The 23,506-nt window shown below is 35.3% G+C and overlaps 1 protein-coding gene across 1 annotated transcript in view; it reads left to right on the top strand.

Moving 5' to 3' along the window:
- Positions 1–17,500, top strand: part of LOC149085061 (catenin alpha-like) — an 88,791-nt gene extending 71,291 nt beyond the window's left edge. The window contains exons 18-21 of the mRNA XM_089232843.1: positions 7,404–7,538; positions 9,901–9,993; positions 16,645–16,668; positions 17,312–17,500. Of these exons, the coding sequence (XP_089088969.1) occupies positions 7,404–7,538; positions 9,901–9,993; positions 16,645–16,668; positions 17,312–17,413 (354 nt within the window). The 3' untranslated portion in view covers positions 17,414–17,500. The remainder of the gene's footprint in view (positions 1–7,403; positions 7,539–9,900; positions 9,994–16,644; positions 16,669–17,311) is intronic.
- Positions 17,501–23,506: the final 6,006 nt, after the last annotated feature.

Here is a 23,506-nt window from a genome sequence, read left to right on the forward strand (position 1 = left end):
GCTTTGCTTGACTCGTACTTTATTTATATCGGCTCAGTACTTGCCACCCGGCACTGGACTTGACCAAAGGGACTTTGTTTCCATCCATTAGGGACCCTCAAGAGGGTTCCTTTGTGGTCTGCTTGTTTTGCTCAGTATCTTGTTTTTAATCAAGTCTTTACCCTTGATCTGCATTGAAAAGGTTGAGAACTACTGCTGGAAATTCAAGCGTCCACATCTGATCTCCGCTCACTTCAGCAACTTTTGTTATTCACGAATACGCTCTTTGAAGACACTTTCCTGATACAGGGGCAGGGTTGGTAAAAAAAACCGTTTTTTGGTTTAAACCAGTTTTTTTGTTTTAAATAGTATTAACATTAAAAACAATAAAATTTCTGAAAAATCATTCAAACTTCTAATAATTAATTAAAATAAAATGTTTATTAATATAATTAACACTATTCCCATATTTAATTAATCAATAAATATTTCTTATATATTTTAACAAAAACCAACTTTTGCAATTTAATTATTTTTTGCTTAACTCAATGGATTACTTTGTGTTTGAAAATTCTCTCAATGTTGTTATTAATCATATAATATAAAGATGTTTTCTCCAGTTACTTTCAGTATGCTTAATTAGGAAGCTATTTTGCAAAAACTATAATAAAAATTAGGTGAATATAATGAGGTGTATTCAATGAGGTATAAATAATGCAGATTAATTAACGATGATTTACGATATACAGGGTGATTATAACTAAGGTTCTGATTTCAAAACACTGTAAAAAAAAAGAACGATTGTCAGAATGACTTGAAAATTGACATGAATATTCCTGAAGAAATGAAATTTTATTTGGTAAAGGGGGAAAAAAGACTTTAAAATGTAAAATTAATGACATCATCCAACACATGGGAAATTTGCTTACAGAAGGGAAACAATAGCCAGAGATGGCAAAGTAACTTAATTAAACTGAAGAGCCAAAAAAACTGGTACAGGCATGCATATGCAAATAAAGAGATATGGAACCAATCAGAGTACGGCGCTGCGGTCGGCAACACCTATATAACACAACAAGTGTCTTTCATAGTTGTTAGATCAGTTACTTCTGCTACAATGGCAGGTTATCGAGATTTAAGTGAGTTTGAACGTGGTGTTATAGTCGACGCACGAGAGATGGGACATAGCATCTCCGAGGTAGTGATGAAATTTGGATTTTCACGTACGATCTTTTCACTAGTGTACCGTGAATATCGGGAATCCGGTAAAAAATTAAATCTACGACATCGCTGCGGCCGGAAAAAGATCATGCAAGAACGGGACCAACGATGACTGACGAGAATCATTAAACGTGACAGACGTGCAACCCTTTCGCAAATTGCTGCAGATTTCAATGCTAGGCCATCAAAAAGTGTCAGCGTGCGAACCATTCAATGAAACATCATCGATATGGGCTTTTGGAGCCGAAGGCCCACTCGTGTACCCTTGATGACTGCATGACACAAAGCTTTACGCCTCGCCTGGGCCCGACAACACCGACATTGGACTGTTGAGGACTGGAAACACGTTGCCTGGTCTGACGAGTCTCGGTTCCAATTGCTTCGAGCTGATGGACGTGTACGGGTATGGAGACAACCTCATGAATCCATGGACCCTACATGTCAACAGGGGACTGTTCAAGCTGGTGGAGTCTCTGTGATGGTACTGAGCGTGTGCAGTTGGCGTGATATGGGACCCCTGATACGTCTAGATACAAATCTGACAGGTGACAGGTATGTAAGCATCCTGTCTGATCACCTGCACCCATTCATGTCCATTGTGCATTCCGACGGACTTGGACAATTTCAGCAGGACAATGCGACACCCCACACGTCCAGAATTGCTACAAAGTGGCTCCAGGAACACTCTTCTGACTTTAGACACTTCCGCTGGCCACATAAATCCCCAGTCATGAACATTATTGAACATATCTGGGATGCCTTGCAACGTGCTGTTCAGAAGAGAACTCCACCCCCTCTTACTCCTACGGATTTATGGACAGCCCTGCAGGATTCATGGTGTCAATTACCTCCAGCACTACTTCAGACATTAGTCGAGTCCATGCCACGTCGTGTTGCGGCACTTCTGCGGGCTCGCGGGGGCCCTACACGATATTAGGCAGGTGAACCAGTTTTTTTGGCTCTTCAGTGTATAACATTTCATGATTTCATAATTCATGGAAACATCACAAAAAGTGAAGTAATTGAACAAATAACTACAACTTACTCAAGAAATGTTAAATATGTTGTCCACCGTGTTCTGGCTATGAGGTGAAAACACAAAAATTCTGGTTAAACAACAGATCAGAGTATGCCATGGTCATGATGTGGATGCGCTTGCAATTCACCTTTATTAAATCAAACGCGCCCCCACGTTAATATTCTTCAGAAACTTCTAACATATAGGGGATGCGCTGAAGCTTTCAATTCACCAAAGTTTGCAATCCCACCACTGTTCATAATATTTTGAGGTACCCCCCACAGCCAGAAGTTGCAAGGGTTAAGGTCAAATGAACTGATGGCTGGCCAAGTGCCGTGCAATCCTGTTATTGTCAAAATGGGTCTTCAGCAGTTGTTTTGCTGGTATTGCAATGCGCATCTTGATAAAAGTTGTTCTAGCCACACACTGATGCTGTGGAAGTGCCGAAATGATGTGACTGCACAGAATAGATTATACTGCTGGCCAAGTACAGCATCATCTACTTGCACATTTTGCACTACTTTCATTTTTTTATTTTGCCAAAGAAAATTCAATTGCTTGAGGAGTATCCATGCAAATTTCCATGTCATTCTGACCAGTACTTATTGTATAGTTTTTGAATCAAAACTTTAATTATAATCACCCTGTATATAGCTGATTATTTTTCATAAATCTGTAACTACTACTATACAGTAGGACCCTGATTAACTGGGCCTAACAGTGAAAATATAAAAAAACAACTATTGAATATTAAAACTGAGATATACAGTAGGAGATGTGCTACTACTTATGGGAATGAAAATGTCTGTGAGGTAATGTAACTACTAGTACACTAGTCTTTGTCCTTTAGGGACAGCTGGTGTCTTTCTTGGATTATAGGACCACCTGCTCCTAGCATGATGGTGTCACTACTATTGCTGCTGCTTTGTGAAGGGAAAAAGAAACCTTGTGAGATAATACACCACTACATTTAGATGTATGATACAATCCTTATTCATGAATTTGGTAAAGATAGAGCATCAGAATGTAGCCAAAGGTTAGAAAATGTGGTAAGAATGAGAAATTTTGGCTTCTGTATATAACTTTAAATAACTAAGATACTTCATATGAAAAAAAAATATATATTCAGACCACTTTTATATGAGAGACTTTTGAAAAAAAACCACTTACACATACTTACACTTACATCTTATGCCATTTAAAGATATACCACCAAAATATACCCCAAGAATATAAAATGTGATAAAAATGAAATATTTTGGCTAATAATGAACCAATATGAATATTTTTCAAGGAAAAATGATATTTAGGCCACTTTTATTTGACTTTTTGAAAAAAACAAAAAACCAAGTGGTTGTTTGCTTTATACACCAAGGTATAAACCAAACAACCCTGTACTGGGGTGCAACAAAAATGGCGACATGACCACAGAAAAAGATTGCTACCCCAGGGAGTCCCACACTGAGGGATTAGTGCACCAACCTCTCTGAGAATATAAAAAAAGAAGGCTGTGCTGTTACTTGGTTGAAGGGGTGCAGAGAAGAGCTACGCATGTCCTTATTGGCACACAGGGCTTGAAATATGAAGAGAGACTTCATTTTTTGAATATGTTTACATTGGATGAATGCAGGTTGTCGAGGAGATATGATCGAAGTGTTCAAAATTTTCATTGTGATGGATAGGATGGACCATGAACTTTTAGTACACCGCCAATCGACTGCTTTTATAAGGGAACACCAGTATCGATTGGTGAGGGACAATGCAAGGCAGTGGTGTCGCAGGGAATTTTTCTCTAATAGAGTTGTTAATAAATGGAATAGCTTACCCCTGGAGGTAGTAAATTGTAACACAACTGACACGTTTAAAAAGAAATACAATAAACATGTTGGGGTAATTGAGAAGCTATTCATACTTAGAATAAGACAACCATAAGTATTCTTTATGGGCATTGTATAATATTTTATCACGTGTATATATTGTTTATAGTTTTTATTAACTGCATTTTTAATTGGGTTGCTGTATTTTTGTAATATATGACATCCATATTTTTATGGGCATCTTTTTCTCAGCCACCTCGTTGTGCATTTTGCCTGTTGTGGCGTTGTATTTGTATTTGTATTAGGAATCGGAAATAAATTGCAGGTTGCTGTCGAATTAGCTCTCATGTGCAGAAAATGACCGTGGTGTGACAAAAATGATCAAATGATCAATTGATGAGAATTAGCATTTTATTTAATGGAATTGCTCTAATGTATATAATTACGTACACAAAAATGATGGAACAAAAATTTCAAGTGAAACCCACTGACTTAACATCCACTTAAGTTGACATGTTTGTCAATACTTTTGGGGTGCTGAGTTTCCAAGAGTCTACTGTATTTACTTTAAATCAAAAACAGTTCTTAAACTGCAGTAATGGGATTGATAGAGAATTAATTATAAAGTAGAACCCTTTTGTGTATAGGACTCTCTTTTATATGACTTTCACATTTATATGACATTTAGGTTCAGTCTTAATTCATCTGATTCATCTCTACACATTTTAATGTTAAAATATTTTATTTATACATTGCAAAACTTCAATTACACAATGTTTGCATTTCGATGCAAATGCCAATTTTTGTTGGAGAGACCAGTTCTATCAACTACATCATAAATTTTTTGTAGGTAATATAAAACACCGCTGTAATCATATGTGATGTACACTGCTGGCCACCGTAAATGCAACACCCTGAAGGAAGCATGCAAATAATATGAAATTTACAACATGCATTAGCGGCGGTGAGATATGCAAATGATTAGAATTTCAGCGCAGACGCACATCACGCGCGACTGTGGCGCCACTTCAAAGCGCTATTTAAGGCTTGGAGATTTCGACGATTTGAAGTACGGCAATTGTGTTTTTCTTGTGGTTTTTTCAAAAAAACGATCAATTATGCCTCGTAGAAAACAGCGATCATCTTTTGATCAAGTATCCGAGTTCGACAGAGGAAGGATAGTGGCCTACCGAGATTGTGGATTATCTTTCAGGGAAATCGGTAGTCGAGTTGGACGAAACCAAACAACTGTAATGCGGATATGTGATCGTTGGATGCAGGAGGGTACGACGGACCGATGTGTTCGATCGCATCCACCTCAGTGCATCACTTCACGTGATGACAGGCGTATTGTGCGTATGGCAGTGACGGATCGCTCAGCCACATCACGAACCATAGCACAGCACATTCCAGTCTGTACCGCATCATCCAGTGTCTGCCCGTACCATTCGACGGCGTTTACAGCAGAGTGGTCTGTCCGCAAGACGTCCATTGCTTCGTCTACCTTTGACGCAGAACCACAGACGTCTCCGCCGCCAATGGTGCGATGAAAGAAGGATATGGACGGCACAATGGAATGAAATTGTCTTTACTGACGAGTCACGCTTCTGTCTGCAACACCACGATGGTCGGATTCGAGTCTGGAGACACCGTAGAGAGAGGATGCTGAACAGCTGCGTTATGCACCGCCACACTGGTCCTGCACTGGGTATTATGGTATGGGGCGGTATTGGATATCACTCTCGCACTCCTCTAGTACGCATTGCCGGTACTTTAAAAAGCCAGCGCTACATCTCCGAGGTGTTGCAGCCAGTTGTCCTTCCTTACCTTCAGGGCTTGCCCACAGCCATATTTCAACAGGATAATGCGCGACCACACGTGGCACGCATTGTCCAAAGGTTCTTCGTCAATCGCCAGATTGAATTGCTTCCCTGGCCAGCTCGCTCTCCGGATCTTTCGCCGATAGAAAACATGTGGTCCATGGTTGCTCAACGATTGACCCAGATTACATCCCCAGCTGCCACACCAGATCAACTTTGGCAACGCGTGGAAGCTGCTTGGTCTGCTGTACCCCAAGAACACATCCAAAGTCTCTTTGAATCAATGCCGAGGCGTGTGGCAGCGGTGATCTCCAACAATGGCGGCTAATCTGGCTACTGATTTTGGCAGAAACCACACTTCACAGATGTCTATAAATTTAATCATTTGATGCTTGGTCAACATGTTATCTACAAAATAAATATTGTTGCGATATCTCTTGTCTTTCTTGGTGTTGCAATTTGGGTGGCCAGCAGTGTATATTGTTATCACTAAAGCCATAAACTTTATGGCAATGCTGTTGACAGACAAGAAAATATATTAAGCAGTCAGCAGGCTGATGACTACTTAGAGTAAGCATGAAAGTGATTTGTTTGTTGTTTTATTTTATGAATTCTGGAGATGTTGTGAGCCCTAAAAAAATGATTTCAATTGATGAAAGGCAATCATACTAGATGCTCCTTATGAGTCATTCCCCTCTCCTCATGTTTATGCTTTGTTTTCTGCATTGTGAGTAGCTTCCAGCTGAAGATGTTTGAAAAGATGCAGATTTGTTGATTGAAAAACATGTACAATATTGGTTCTTTTTTATTTTAAGTAGCATTTCCTTTGGTTTAGGTGTCTTGCTAGCTGGGTACGTCAGATTCACAGTTTCCAGAATGTTTAGAAAATAAAAAATTTCCTTCACTGAAACATAAAATCACAATGTTGAGAGAATCAACAATAATTCTGGATCAATAACAAAAGTAAAACAAAGGAAAAGTGGAAGAATTAAATATAAAAGTCAGATTTAAAGATGGCTGTACAAACTTCTAATATAAATATAAAAATGAATCTATAAATAGAATCTATTGCTAAATTGATTTTTTTTTTCAATTTGAAAAGAATAACTGAAGTTTCAAGTAACGGCAATATTATCCCAGTTATGATTTTTTGAAAAATTTATTACTAGGTTTTATTAAAAAGTCAATGTGTGTGTGTGTGTGTCATGATTTTTTACCAAGTACATATTCAGATAATTTTCACACAAAATCTGAAAATTGAATAAAAAAATTTAGTGTTTGATTTGGGGTAAGGAGTTATTCTAATTTAAAACTAAGTTGAAGAGTTTGAGTTCTTGTGACTATCACAATTATACGTTTTGATGTGGTCTCTTGAGGGTGTTATAAGTAGGGTTCCACTGTATTATGGGTCCCATTGTTTTATTTATGAAAAATCTATTTTTTTCATTGACTAAATAATAATTTTCATTGAATGTAAATAATTAAAATATTTGTCCATATTTTTTCAAAGTTTCATTGTATAACTTTTTTAACTTCTGGTTATAATAGTGCCCTGAATCTAGTACCAAAAAAGATCTTCTTGCTTATCTGCAAAGAATAGCACTATATTGTCATCAACTAAATATCACAAGCAAAGTTAAAGCTGATGTACAGAATATTTCAGGAAACCTGATCGTATCTGGAGTAAGTTTTCTTATCTTTTTTGTTCTATATAACTGCATGGACATGCAATTTACTGTCTACTACCCCTGAGGGGGTGAGTTTAAATCCAGGATCAAAGAATGTGATTCAGCAGAACTTGTTGGATCCTAAGCAAGTCTTCTTATCCCTGTTGCAAATAACATTAAGCTTAATAAAACAATTTGTAAAAGCTTTGGACAAAAATTATGATTGATTTTGCTATTTATCTGATGTTTTCCCACATTTCTTGAAGGGCAAAAACAAAAAAGGTGTTTTCGTCGGCCCAGATAGTTAATGAAGGACAAAAACTTTGAGGAAAAAATGAAATCAATCGACAAAAAAGCATGAGTTAGTTTCTAGGACGTCAATAAGAGATTTTTACAAAATAACTAAGATCCTAACTATAAAACAATAGTTTGAAAAATGCTGTAAAAAACAAGCCTAAAAATACAGTTTTTGCATTTTCATCTAGAATAGTTTCCTAAAATCTTGGTCCATTGAGTGAGGAACAACATGGGAGATTTCAGCAGGAGATAAAATGCATGGAAAAACGATATCAAGGACACTGAAATAATAGTTATCATTACCCAACAGATGACCGAGAGCACTAGAACCCTACTCAAAAGAGAATAAATTAATCAAAAGGAAGGAAAGGGTGGCAAGAATACTCATAATTTTCTGCCTTGCATGAGAAGAGAAAAGGCAAGGAAAGAAAGAAAGAAAAAACTGTGTAGGGTAAACAGTGCAAACAGATTTATGCATCATCTATATAGGGTGTTCTGTTAATGGACTGACAAACTCAGAGGGTTGTTAGTAGAAATCAAGAGTAACAAAAATTGCAATGGAACATGGTGTCGCAAACCCTGTTGAGAGGGTGAAAATCATGAAAAATGCATTAAGGTTTCGGTGTCGTGTTGGAACGACTAAAATTATAATAATAACTACAAAAACATTTATTTGATTAATTATTACAAGAGTTGTTGGAAGTGGCAGCCACTGTGATCATTGCACAGTCTACAATAACGTAAATATGATTCACTCTCGAAGATACCAGGTATGCTTTTGATGTCTGCCGCAGCAACGACAATCCGCAATGACTATCAGATCCTCCAGTGTGTCCACAGGCATCACATAAACGAGTGATTTAAGGGGACCCCATAGGAAAATGTCACACGGATTGAGATCCACCTTTCATCTCTTCTGAACTCAGAGCCTGCATGCCTTTTTCACAATTTCATCCTCTCAACGTGGTTTGAGACACCATGTTCCATTGCAATTTTTGTTCTTCTTGATGCCTACTAACAACCCTCTGAGTTTGTCGGTTCATTAACAGAATGCCCTGTATACTATAGTTAGCCTTGTTCAATACAAAATTATGGCTACAGTGTATAATCAATGGATTCATCAGCATGCGTTTAATTGGAAAACATCATACTTCAATATACATAATTTCATATGGAATCGGTAAATGATTGGTAGATGCATGACATTACAATGGTATACTACATGTTTCTAATATGTATGACATTACTTATTAATTCTATAATTTTTTTTGTCATCATGGGTATAATTTTTCACCCTCTAAGCCAAGGGCGTAGCCAGGGGGGGGGGACTTGGGGGTCTGGTCCCCCCCCCGAAATGTGAGAAAATGACCGAAAAAAGGGAAAAAGATGGCCAAATCCATTGTTCTGTCACTTTGGTCCCCCCCCGAAATGAAAGTGGTCCCCCCCCGAACGAAATTTCTGGCTACGCCCCTGCTCTAAGCGACATTGAAGACACATCTTGTCTCCTTGAAAGCCTCTTATTTTAGCATTGACAAGCGTAGATATTTTGTAAAGTTGATTTCTCAATGGAACGCTTTTCCTTATACCCTTTACTTTTCACCTGCTGAAAATCTGAAGAAAATCTACTTCACATATTAAAAAAGATATTACATCTTAGAGAGGCTTTGGTGATTTCTGCCATGCCACTTAAAGGATAATAAAAGCAAATTCTATAATTTTTTACTGTTTGTATTAACAGAGTTCCACTGTATAGGCAGAGAATATCTATAATGAAAATTACTCTACTCTGAGCTGTCTGCAGATGGTGCTATTAATCACAGGCTGGAAATTTGGCATTCATGCCATGAAGCTATTCATCAGAAAGAAATGAGACTTTGGTAACATTCTAATGAAGAGATGGGAAAGAGATTGAGAGAAAGTTACAAAATGCACCACTATATAAAACATATCTTTTTTTTTTCAAATGGAAATATTTAATTCATTTAATGTTGAATTTTATTGATAAATCTATCTTAAAAATTAATGCATGCATGTCTATATAAGTTGTTACTTTCTTATTTTGAATATATTTTTTTTTACAGTTAGACAGTGCCACTTCTTTGATACAAGCAGCAAAAAATCTCATGAATGCAGTTGTTCTGTCTGTAAAAGCTTCATATGTGGTGTCTACAAAGGTGAAACTAAAATTATACTTTTAGATTATCTCAAAAGTATGTTATGAATGTGCTTTATTAGACTTGGTTTTTTTTGCATTCTTGTATTTAATAGAAGCTTTCTCTGTATGAGGTTCAATGTGAAATGTTTATTGACTTTCGAGGGAGACTCTGGTGGTAAATTCAATGGGTTTTATATTACTTAATCACAAACTAGAAGGTCTTCACTTTCTAAGTAGGATGAAATATACGTAATTATTGTTACTTAGACCAATTGTTGTAGTATAGGAATTGAAAATTTTCTATTGTTTGCAATGAGTTTTCGAAGAAACTCTGACTTATCCAGTCTATCATACAATTGACAGACTACTCACGAGTAACTTTGAGTTATCAATTATTATTAACAATTATATTAATTATTATTTCAATTATTATCATTATTATTAACTTGGTTTGATAGAATTGTTCTAATTTCTGTACCATTGTAATAAATGTGAGTGAGTGACAGTCATGAGTTGCTCCATTGTGAAAATGGATTTTTATTTGTGATTAATACAACTCATAGTATTTAAAAGAAGTGTAGGGGAAATATGAAAAAACATAAAAATAAAATAAATAAAACTGTTACATCATAGGTGAAAAATACAAGTATTTTTGGCAGCATTTTATTTGACTTTGAAAAACTGAATTGAACACATTAAATTTTTACACATTCTTCCATCTGAATTCCTTAAGATAATTTTTTGAGTCTCATAGATACAGCATGCAGTTTAATCCTAGCTTAGTAGTAGATTTTTTTGGGCATTGATATAAAAAGTTTATAGGCATGTATATTGTTATGCCACTTATTCATAAACATAATACAAGGGATTATTGGGTAGAGGCTATTAGAAATCAAGTGTTTTTGACATAGGGATGCTCAGTTTGAGCTTCTTAATTAGTTATGAGGACGTGCAGCCTGTGCTGCAAAATATTGTTTTTACTTAAGTACAATGTTGAAAACAAAAGAGAAGAAAAATATACAGGGGCATATTATATACATTCAAGAACAAAAAACACACATAACTTTTCATGCGAAATAGTTTTTATCTGATTGAAGAAGTGATGTAAAAAAACTAGATTTCTAGAGAGAGAGAGAGAGAGATGCTGATTCATATGTGTAACTATAACTTTTGTGCATTTATATTTTGAAAGAGTTGATAAAATGTGGGGTTATACAGTATATGTGTAAACTCACTGTGTATAAGTAAAGTTTGGTGGGCTTATATAACATGCGCCTAAAGTGACATTATGCATCCGATAGTATAGTTGATATTATGTAGCTAAAATCTGTTAAAAATGACTATATTCTACTTTCTCAGCCACCTCGTTCGGCATTTTGCCTGTTGTGGCCTTGCATTTGTACTTAATATAAATTGCCATCAGAAGAAAAAAAAATTATGCTCATATCCCCCTAAAACTGAAAACTTGAGCATTGAAAATTTTAAATTATAAAATGAAAATTCATGCATTAAATGGTAGGCCGTGAGAGAGTGTAGTAAATTCAAAGATATGCTCCTGGAATCAGCCAGTTGAACAAATCTTATTTGTGGGCCATATTTAATGGTTGCAGTCCTTTGTTATTGTGATTTTTTTTGTTCATTAGATAACATGAAATTAGGATGATGAAAAGTAATTAACCCTGGTCTCTTCAGTTTGCAATAATGAGGTTTGACTGTACTTGACCAGTCAAGTGGTAATGATGCATATATGGGTCAAACTGTTTCCAACCCTTGAGTGGTGTTCACGAATATATGGGTCAAGCAGGATCTATTCCTTCCTCCTTTACCTGTTGTATTTTGACTGACACCTTCAACACCTCCTAATCCTCAATCATTTAAGTGAATGAAGCACTTGGTCGAAAAGTTACAATGAATTGGCCCTAGACCATCACAATGACTACCTTAGGGGCTGTTCAAGTATTACGTAAGCAAATTTTTAGCCATTTTTGACCCCCCCGTCAGCAAAAGTCAGTAAAACGCTAACCCCCCTCTCCCCCTTGTCAGCAAAATTTTGTCATCAGCTCTGCCCCTCTGAATCCTAACTCATATTTTCATAAAGGGTGGTTGATGACGTAAGCATTATCCAAACCCCCTTCCCCCCTTCCCAGCAAATCGGGAACCCCCCCCCCCCATCCATGATGACATAATACTTGAACGGCCCCTTATATATAGAACAAGGTGTGACTTTTTTACTGGTATCTTGGAAGTAAAAATGCAAGATTGTTAGAATGGGATTAGAGAGGGGTATAGAGGAGAGAGGAAACTATCTTTCCAAGGAGGAACTGTGTTTTTCCCTGCTTGTATATATATATTCACAATATGCGAAAAGCGAAGCTGCATGCTAAAATTCTGCTGAAATTTTTTATTTTATTTTAAATTCAGTGAAATCTCGATATGACGATACTCTGCAGACCACGAAAAAGGTTTTTGTAGAGGGATTATCGTTATATCGAGAGGCAGCAGTTTAATATTAGGCTATAGGCATTGCTAAATAAGACTTGAAAAAAAACCATTGTAGAGGTATTTATCGTTGTATCGAATATCATTGTGTGTGTGGTAAGATTTCACTGTAATCCCACACATGTAAATTAACATATGCAATCCGCCAAAACCCAAAAAAAAGTTTATTGGCTTCAAGATAAAATTGAAATTTTTTTTCAGAATTTCATTTTTTAGGAATTTATTCCAAGTTATATGTATATAGATTTAACTTGTGACTTGAATAATATTTCAACCATTTGTTAGTTTCACACAACGGTTATATTTTTTTTACATATTTTAATCACATGACATTTTTTTTACATATTTTAATCACATGACATTTTTTTATATATTGTGAAACCTCGCTACAACGATACTCGATAATATGATAAATCCAACTACAATGATGTTTTTTTCAAGTCTTGTTTGGAAATGTCAATACTCTAATGTTGAACTGCTACGTCTCGATATAGTGATTATCCCTCTACAACGATATTTATTTTTTAATATATATATATTACTACTGAAGTTCGAAATTTGCCAGTTTACCCAGCCCCTATATATAGATTCCTATGATTCGGGGTCATCTCCACGTTGGTGTATTGTTTTGTAATATTTATAACTATTTATTTTTATACAAAAATTGCCATGTTTTCAAGACAAATAAAATTCAATTGGTCGAATGGTCGGCGCGTTTCAGCTCTTCAATGGAGAGCCGTCATCAGGACCTCATGGTCAGAATTCACAAGAATGAGTCGTGAAGGGGTGATGTTTACGTCTGGTCATCTGAAGAGTTCGCCTTTGTATTTGCTGCATCCGAGTGGTCTTTGGATGCGAATTGGAGAGCCATGTGTTGCAAAGTGTTGAAAATTTTGTCTCGACTGAGGCAACAGATGGCTCCCCAATTTGCATCCAAAGACCACTCAGACGCAGCAAATACAAAGGTGAACTCTTCGGACAACCAGACTTAAACATCACCCCTCAACGACTCATTCGTGTGAATTCTGACCACGCGGTCCTGATGATGGCTCTCCATTGAAGCGCCAAAACGCATTGACCATTCAACCAATTGAATTTTGTTTGTCTTGAAAACATGGCAATTTTTGTATAAATTAAAACCAGGCAAAGTTTCTAATTTTTGTGATAATATAACTATTTAGTTATGATTAGCTACGGCAACTTTAACGATTAGCAGAATCGGAATATCGATATCTTTAAATATTTATATCTAGGAATACCGATATCCCATATACAGGGATCGATGTATAGGGGCCGAAAAAATTCTGAAATTCCGATATTTTCCGGGTCAATTGGGCCGGCCGTAAACTAGTTGAAACACACTGATGTACACAAAGTGCCCCCCTTGAGGCAAGATTATAGTGTTATTTTACAGGAAAAAATGTAACCCCCGCCCCTCCGAAGGAAAAAAATCGGAAACCCCCCCCTCGAGAAAATTCTGTGCACGCCTATGCCGAAACATATATATTGATCAAAATTTCTGGGTAATCTTATTATAAAATCATGAAAAGAAAAGCTTCTCAGCTAACATATGTATGTGATTTTTTGGAAAATTCCCAAATAGGTGGTGAGAAACACCACCTAAAAGTTCCTTATTCTTTTCTTTCTTTTGAAAAAAATTACACTCAACTGAGAAGTTAGTTGCAAAGTATCAGAAATTCTTTTTTTCCCATTTGAAAGCAATAACAGTTCATGTCAAATGTACCCCACCACAGAAACTAAATAAAAAATGAATAATAGCTTGTACGGTCTACCTCAAAACCAAGATTTGCTTTATTTTGAAACGTATAATATGGTCTTTTCGAAACATTGTGCTACATGTTTAATTTTTTTTCGAAAGCAAAATTTATTGTTTTTCCAACATCTTATTTCTTTTTAATTACGCAAGAAATAATTTTTTTTGTGAAATTTGAAAGAAAATAAATCATACAGATAGGTGTCGGTTTGTCAAAAATGATATCCAAATTTCAGAATTGATATTTTTCACTTACAGGAGTAAAAAAAGTTTGTGTTCAAGAGTAGCAAAACATTCATCAGAACTATTTCCCTCATACAAATTTGAACATGAATTATAGAACCATAGTTACAGCCCACCAATATTATGTTGATAAATACCAGAGAATATATCAAAAAGAATATATTCTCCAAGTTTCATATTTTGGATTAGGCTTTCTGAAGAAGGCAGGATATATCTTTGTGTGCATTCTAAGCACAGTCCACAACTGGTGGATGTGCGAAATAAGAAGGGAACCGTGGTTAAAAAAAAGGAATCCCGCTGCGGTCACTGCCTATAACGATAGTATGAGCGGTGTCGACAGAGTGAACCAGTGCCTTTCATTCTACCCTGCATATCGTAAAAGACTAGAAATATAAGTCGCATGCAACGAGATAGATAATATATAAAATATGTAGATTTAACTATATATATGAAATTTATATTGACGTCTGCGATAGAGCAAAATTTAGACGGAATTGCGATTTTCAAGTTGTATAACGCTGTAAAACTACGTAGACTGAATATCGTTTGGAAAAAAATTTCATATGAAGTAATCAAAATCCTGTAGAAAAATGCTGAAACAGTTAAATCTATATATATGAAATTTATTTCTGTTTGTGTGTGTATGTTCTCTATACAAATCTAGAAATTTTATCTATCGTCGCCAAACTTTTTGGGTATATACCAAATGGGACCTGACTTCAACTACTTTAAAAGTTTGTCAGAGCTGGACAAGTGCCTGAAATGGGCAAAAAAACTGTCAGGCAACAATGAGATTACTGGGCTTCAACAATCTTTTTCGGAATGTTTACTTTGGCTACCGTGGTTCTCAAACAATGCGTTTCAGACAAACATATGCCTTTGTAATGGTTTGCCACTTTTTCAATCCTCCCAGAAATCTCGGGCAGCACCAGGTATTATAGATAGTCTATAATAAGAAAGATATTAAATTTCAGACAATTTAGACATTGGATACTTGAACAGAAAAAAAAAACAAAAAAACATTGTTATGTAATCCTAATACCCTGTTACAATGTTGTTTTGTGGAGCCAATAAACGATTCTTTTCACCAATAAAATAAATGAGTGAGAAAAGTACAGTATATATACAGTAAAACCTAAGTGTAACAATTCCAACGGAACAAGGAAAGATATCGCTGTAGAGGGTTTATCGCTATATCGAGAAGCAGCAGTTTATCATTAGAGTGTAGACATTCCCAAACAATACTTGAAAAAATATCGTTATAGAGGGATTTATTTTTGTATCGAGTGTCGTATTAGCGAGGTTTCACTGAAATACGAAAAATGAACTTTTCTAAATGTGTTCTGTGAGCAGGACAGGGAGAACAAAAAATAGCCAATACTGTAACAAAAGAAAAGGTACTGATGTTGAGTGTGTATTAGTAAAGAATAGAGAATCACTTAATGGGCATAGACAACCTGTCACTCTGACGGACCCCTCCAACCACGCCTCCTCTGTTGTCCTGCATATTAGATGAGGGGGATAGCACTACTTAGAGATAAGAAGCTTTGCCATTCCAGAAGTGAGAGTTGAAAACTTCCACCACTCAATCGGCTAAATGCTATTTAGTAAACTGATATTTGCAAAAAATAATATAATGGTCTTAGTTATTTCTTTTGTAGATTTATTTTTGATTGCCCATTTCAAAATTAAAATTAATGTATATTCTAAATCTGCATAAGTGTTGCCAGGCCTGAAAATTAAAATTTTAAAATATGAGTGTGATGTCATATTTATCATAAGAAATACAGTGATATATGAAAGCATTTTATGTATAGAATACCTTGAACACATTTTACCTTGAAAAGTACTGAACAAAAAAAAGTTTTTTCAAAATTTGTATTTATTTTTACATGTCTCTTAGTTGTGCTAGTACAGTTATTTAAGCTGCTTATATAATATTTTACAGTTTAATGTTTGCACACTTAAGAAATGTCACTGATAATATGTTCTCCCGGTTTTTAGTCAGTGTAGATTATCAGATATAGTCTAGTTTTGTGCGTGTCTGATATAATTTGGAATCTTCTGTTTTTATAATGCATACATTTTTGGGAATTTGATATGATGAATGTGATGACTATTGTTATATATATACATGAATTGTTTTATTTGCAGTATTCTCGTAGTGGTCAAGTTCCGGTGAGTCAAATTTGAAAATATAATGTTTCATGTTCGTAACTGTTTTAATATATCATTTTACTATAAGCAGCTCTTTAGTTTTATTAACTCATATTTTGTTGTCCTTTAATAATTTTTTATCATAAACCATATTATAATTTTTCGAAAAACCATAAAAAATTGTTTTTCAAAGCTTATATTGCCTATCCTCCTTGGTATCAAGTTAGGAACTATACTTTGTCAAAAATCAATACTTTCTGAGCTCACAGAGCTACAAAAAGTCTCAGTGGAATTGTTTAAGAAATGCAAAAAGAACATTGAGACTTCAAAATAACACTAGTGAGTAATCAAATGTTGTGGTGAAAATGGAATTTTTTAATTGCATATCTTATATGGGGGCGGCATATGAGGCTTTGCACCCGGGCGGCAGGTAAGCTTGAGCTGCCCCTGTCCAAAATCATAATATACATATATTTTATATTATTTTTAAGGGGATTCTTAAAATTTATCTCCATGAGAATTGAGCATACCATTGATCAACGTTATAACCAGGGTGATGTGATAGTTCATAATAATCAAAATTTTTTTATAATTGTGTTTTACTGTATTTATGTATTTAGCTTTTGGTTCTAAGTTGGTTGCATATTTTTCATTTTATTTTTAGTCTCTTATTGTATGGAAAATGAAATTGCCAGAAAAGAAGCCTCTCTTTTGTTATGAGCGCGCAGGAAACTCTGTGGTAAAATGCACGCACACCAAAAATTGATAACACTAAAAGATAATTGAATGAAATAAAAACATAAAGAAAGAAAAAAAACATGGGTTTTATCCACCATGATTATATTGCATACACTGCCATGATCTGTTTCAAGTCATTATATTTTTGTATGGTATGCTAACATGAAGTTTTTTGCAAAGATATGTGTACATATTCTTGAGTCAAAAAACTATTTTCCTTATTCAAAGGCTTTTGTAATGAACCAAATTTGCTCATGCATATTTGACAGAAAACAGATTTAAAATCTGTTAAGAAAGCATTGATGTAATATAGTTTTTTTGGTTTGCTATATTATAATCTATAATCGGGGTGAATACCAATTGACAAAATTTTTAAAATTGCCAGTGAAAGTTTATATGACATGATGTCGCTCTTCACTAGTTACTGCAAGACATACAGAAAACTGGATGTTGTGAACTCCCGGTAGAGGCAGAGATGAGTTTTTCCTTCCTTAAAAAAAATCAACATCTCAAGTAATAAATATCTTCACAACAACCAGTTTTCTGTATATCTTGCATGAATGAAAGTTTAATATTCTTCTGATGTCATATGTTGCCATGGATTGGAGGAGGGCCAAAGAGGGTAATTGCTCCTGGTGGCAATCTGGGAGGGGGGCAAAATTTAGAAACAAAAATTATTTCCCCTTCAAATTATGATTAAAAAAAAAACCTGATGTAGATTTTTATTACAACCCTGCATGTGTGTGTGTTGGCATAAAAAATGTGGTCTCAGTGCTGCTGTCAAGACAAACCGGTATATAAACACTAGAACCTGGCACTGGGTGCTCAGGGTGTTTGTGTCCCAAGAAACTACATATGTGAGGGGCCCAAACCCCTTCCCAATAATTTCTGAATATACAATGTGCAACACATATCCTCACCTATATATATACCTATATATATAGGATGCCTAGCAACCCTAGATCCCTCAAAAAAAAAAATTTGTGTTAATGTTTCTGGCCTGAATTTCAAATGGTATAACATTTCATTAATACAACAATAATAAAAACAGCAGTAGTAAAACCATATGCTTAAAAAAGTTACAAGAGTTGAATCAAAAGGCCTTAAATTCAACTATTATAAAATTTCAGGGATGTTTTCCAATTTTTTCAAAATGTTGCTAGTTGGCATTTACCCAGATTATATGGAATATTCCTCAATTGCTGCAACAAACCTTATTTGTCATATAAGTAAAGGTACAAAATGAATGACAAGCTTCATATTGTTTGAAGGCCTATTTATACTGGTTTAGGATCAAAGAAGTTGTATTTTCATATGGTTCCTATGAGCAAAAAAATCTTGTTTAATGGCTGGGGGGAATAAACATTCATTTTGTTGAAAAATATTTATTTTACCAATATTTATTTTACTGTGGTAGCTTGCTTACTCAATCAAAATTCCTGTTAGAGAAAATTTTTGATACAGTGTGTTTCAAAATTTCAAATGAATATGAACTATTTTAACATTTAGTCTGTTCAGTTTATTTTACTTATGAATTCAACTTCATAAAAATGTGGCATACTGAAATAATCCACATATGATAGATGAACTCAAGACTAACATCATTAATGCAATATCAGACATTACTTCTTGTAGATTTCGTAAAATCTTGGGCAATCTGGTAAAAAAATGTACCTATGTGTCTGTGAAAAAGGCCAACATTTTCAACAAATTGTAAATTCTAACTTTTTAAAACTTTTATTAAAGGTAATGCTTCAATTCGTAAGTTTAATCTGTTATTTTCTGTTAAATAGTCATATTTGTTTAAAAAAATATTCATAAACTATGATGTGCACAAACTTTGAAACACCCTGTATCTGGTTGAGTTGATTCTTTAAGCCAGCAGTTCTCAACCTATGCTCCACGTAGCCCTTGGGGCTCTGTGTGCACTTTCTAGGGGCTCCTTAGCCGCTCAAGGAAAATAAAATAAATCATTAACTTTTATGAATAAATATAAGTAAAAGAGTGTAGTGGTTTTTTGCCATAGAAATTATGTACCAAAAAAGGCTGTGCGAGTCAAAAAAAGGTTGAGAACTTCTGCTTTAAGCTATCTTGTTGAGTCAATTCTGTAATCTGTCTAGTTCTGCTCTTGGATATTGTATACTTTAAATGCTTATGTGATGGAATTTTTGCATTCTAGAATTTGATCCACACACATCTGTTTTCATACAAAACACAATGGTTTTTAAAAGTGTAGTTGTGTGAATTTGATTGAAGAACAATTGTTTTTATCTTGTCTAAATCTCAGAAACATGGATTGACATTGGTCAAGAAATGCACGATTCCACTTCTGAATATGTTCTTGAATATGTGTACTGAATTTAATTTTTGTAGATATTTGTTAAATACAGGTTGTCCAGGGTAAAGATATTCAAAAGTAACAGCTTATACAGAGAGAACCACACATGTTTAGTTGTGAAAGTGCTGCACTGTCAATAGGGTATTGCTCCCAGTTTTTTGTCCAAGTTGTTTATCAAAGTTGCGTATGCACTTTGTTGACAGCTGCTTTGAGGCACTTTTGATAACAGTTGCATGTGGATGCCACAGTATAAGGTTAAGGGTGTGCTTTGATTAGCTGAATTTCAATCAGTGATGTATGTTAAACACAGTGTATGAACTGAGGGAAATGTAGATCATTTCACATGATTTGAAACTGCATTTCTGCAGCAGTTGATTTAACATATTTTTATATGCGGCAAAAAACTTGGAAAGAGATTGAGTACCATTTGGACATCTGAATAGCCACTTAAGATGCTCACATTGAATTTTATTTACCTTGAAATAAACTTTAGTTGTTTTCTTTAATGCAACTAAAATTTATAACTAATCATGTGTGCTTCTCTCACTATAAACCCTTACTTTTGAATACCTTTAACCCACGCACCCTGCATTTTGAATACCATAAACATGAAAAAAAAATTAGATTTTGATTTATGATTTTAGTTAAGGTTGATGCATTTACTTCTAAATTCCTGGATCAGTTTTTATCCAGCTGGAATATGATCTAGCTCTACTTTAAAAAAGTAGATTGATTTTCTACCTTATGCTTGACTTTTGGAGTCAGAGCTAGGGTCGTCTCAAGCACATCATAGGCCCCTGGGCCAAGTGATTTTTTCAAAGCCCTACCTGGCAAATTCCTGAAAAATGCAACTACATCTCATTTTTATGAGGCCCGGGTGAGCCCATGTGTTAAGACGGCACTGGTCAGAGCACATTGAATAAATTTTTGTCAATACAAGCATCGTAGCTTATACAAAGTCAGGATTTAAGTAAAATATTTATCTGCTTTTTTATGTTACAAACCTGATCTAGTCACTGATAAGTTTTTTAATGAAACTCAATGTAGCATAACAAGTTGTAAAATCTTCTTTTCCTTATTGAATGCAATCAAGCATATTCTGATAAGGTAAAACTATTTTAAGCTAAGTTATCAGCTCTTTGTTAATTTAAAATGCAGTCAAGCAATCATTTAAATACAAATACAAGTCCAAGACAGGCAAAATTCCCAATGGGGTCACTGAGAAAAAGATGCCCATAACAAATATGGATGCCATATATTTCTAAAATACAGCAACCCAGTTAAAAATGCAATTACAAAAATGATAAACAATATATATGCAAGATAAAATATTATACAATACCCATAAAATGTATTTATGGTTGTCTTATTCTAAGTATGGATAGCTTCTCGATTTACTTCAACATGATTATCGTATTTCTTTTTAAATGTGCCAACTGTATTAGAATTTACTATCTCCGGGGTTAAGTATTCCATTTATCAACAACCCTATTAGAGAAAAATTCCCTGCGACACCATAACCTAGCATTTTTCCTTACCAAAAGATATTGGTGTCCCCTTGTAAAGGCAGTTTATTGATGATGAATTAATAAATCATGGTCCATCCTATCCATATAATTGAAAATTTTGAACACTTCAATCATATCTCCCAGACACCTGCGTTCATCCAATGAAAACATATTGAAAAAATGAAGTGTGTCTTCATAACTCAATCCACTTGTGCCAATGATGACACCCATAGCTTTTCTGTGCACCCCTTCAACTAAGTCTAATGTCCCTCCATAGGTATGGTTTTCAAAACCTCACATCATACTCCAGTCCAGGAAGAAACAAGCCTTGGAAAAGCAGAAGAATGACTTCAGGAGAATGTGAAGACACCGTTTTGAAAATAAAACCAAGCATTCTATTAGGCTTTTACAACTGCTGAATAATGTTTCAGAAAACCTAAGCCGCTCTTTAATGACAATTCTCAAATCGGTCACCCTAATTGCATCCAGGATAATGACACCATTCAACGCGTAAGAGAAACGTGAGTTGTTCGAACCAAAATGAGTGATCATGCACTTGTCAATGCTAAATTTCATGCTCCATTCATTTGCCCATGTTACAATCCTGTTTAAGTAGGTCTGGAGCAACTCCCTATTGCTTTGTTTCCTGACTACTCCCATTAGCTTCGCATCATCTGCAATTTGCTAACAATCTCATTGATACCCTGATTATCAATAAAAAGTGAAAAAAAGTATGGGACCAAGGACATTTCTTTGAGAATTCCCCTTTCACTATAACCCATTGTAACCTATCTCTCAACCACAATTCTATCCAATTCAGCAAGTTGCTCCTAATCTCAATCTTGTGTAAATGCTTCAAGAGTTTACCATGTTGGACCCAATCGAATGCCTTCTCAAAATCAAGGTAAACAACACCTACATTTTTGCCCTTACCCAAAGCCTTGATCACGTGATCATAGAAGCAAAGGAGGTTAGTTACACAAGACTTCCCCTTCCTGAACCCATGCTGATTATCTGACAATACATTATTCTCATCTAGCCACTTCACCAATTGCTTTTTGATAATGATTTCTAAAATTTTCGAGAGGGAGCTCGTCAAACACACTGGATAATAATTGGACACAGCCTCTCTATTACCCTTTTTAAGTATCGGAACAGCATTAGCTAGCTTCCAATCCCTTGGGGCGATACCCACAGCCACACTACTCCTGTAAATCTCCACGACCAGCCCCAACAATTCATTAGAGCATTTCCTGAGGACCCTAGGATCGATATAATCTAGTCCTGGTGCTTTGCTCGCTCATACATTTTTCAGAAGATTTAGGACCTCCACATCTTCCACTTGAATATCGTTCAGGATTTTGTTACTCCATGCAAAACCGTACAATGAATATTGTATTCTCTATTGAAAACCTGCGTGAAAAAATCATTGAAAGCACTACAGATACCTATGCTGCTCTCTACCCTAGATCCTCCTATCGAGAGGGGGGTCAACTGCCCCCCTTTCATCCATTATTGACGTACCTAAAAATGATTTTGGGTAAGAGCCAATGTGTTATCTGCCAACCTAGATTCAACCTCCTTTTTACTATCCCTTATTACTTTCTTCAATGCCCTTCTTTTATTAGTAAACAATGACAGGTCATCTCGCGCACTTTTATATTATCTGACACTGTTCTTTTCTTTACTACTGCACTTACTTTCTTACTTAATACATTGCTCTTTTCTTTTCAAGATAAAGGTTATTCACACGTTCCATGAACTATAGAGGGTACGATGTACAAACACACTTCTTCCAAACAAAGGGTATGACATTGTGCAGAACAGAAGATAGCTTTGTACTAAATTCATCCCATTGACTTACCACCTCGACTAATTCCAACCGGTCTTTGAAAACATCTGCTAACCTTTCTCTCAAAACATCAAAGTTAGTTCTCCAAAAACAAGGAACCAGCCTTTTGTTATTAACCTTACCCGAAGAGAACTTACAGAGAAAACTGATGACATGATGATCACTGCAAGAAAACTTGTCCCCCACAGAAACATGTTCAACAAGATCCTTGGAACTAGTGAGAACTAAATCCAAAATAGTGGCTTCTGGTACATGCTGATACAACAAATTGTTGAGCACCAACTTAAGAAAGTCTCTTTCATATTGATCTTTAGCTACAAGGTTCTCCTAATTGATACCAGGGTAATTGAAATCTCTTAATATGACAACTCTCTTATGCTTACACATGTAGGAAATTTCATCATGAAATTTGGCGATGTAGTT

Source organism: Pholcus phalangioides, unplaced genomic scaffold (assembly GCF_987345545.1).
Source record: "Pholcus phalangioides strain wild (caught in Gottingen) unplaced genomic scaffold, Ppha-v1.0 ptg000007l_1, whole genome shotgun sequence".
Classification (NCBI taxonomy): Eukaryota; Metazoa; Arthropoda; class Arachnida; order Araneae; family Pholcidae; genus Pholcus; species Pholcus phalangioides.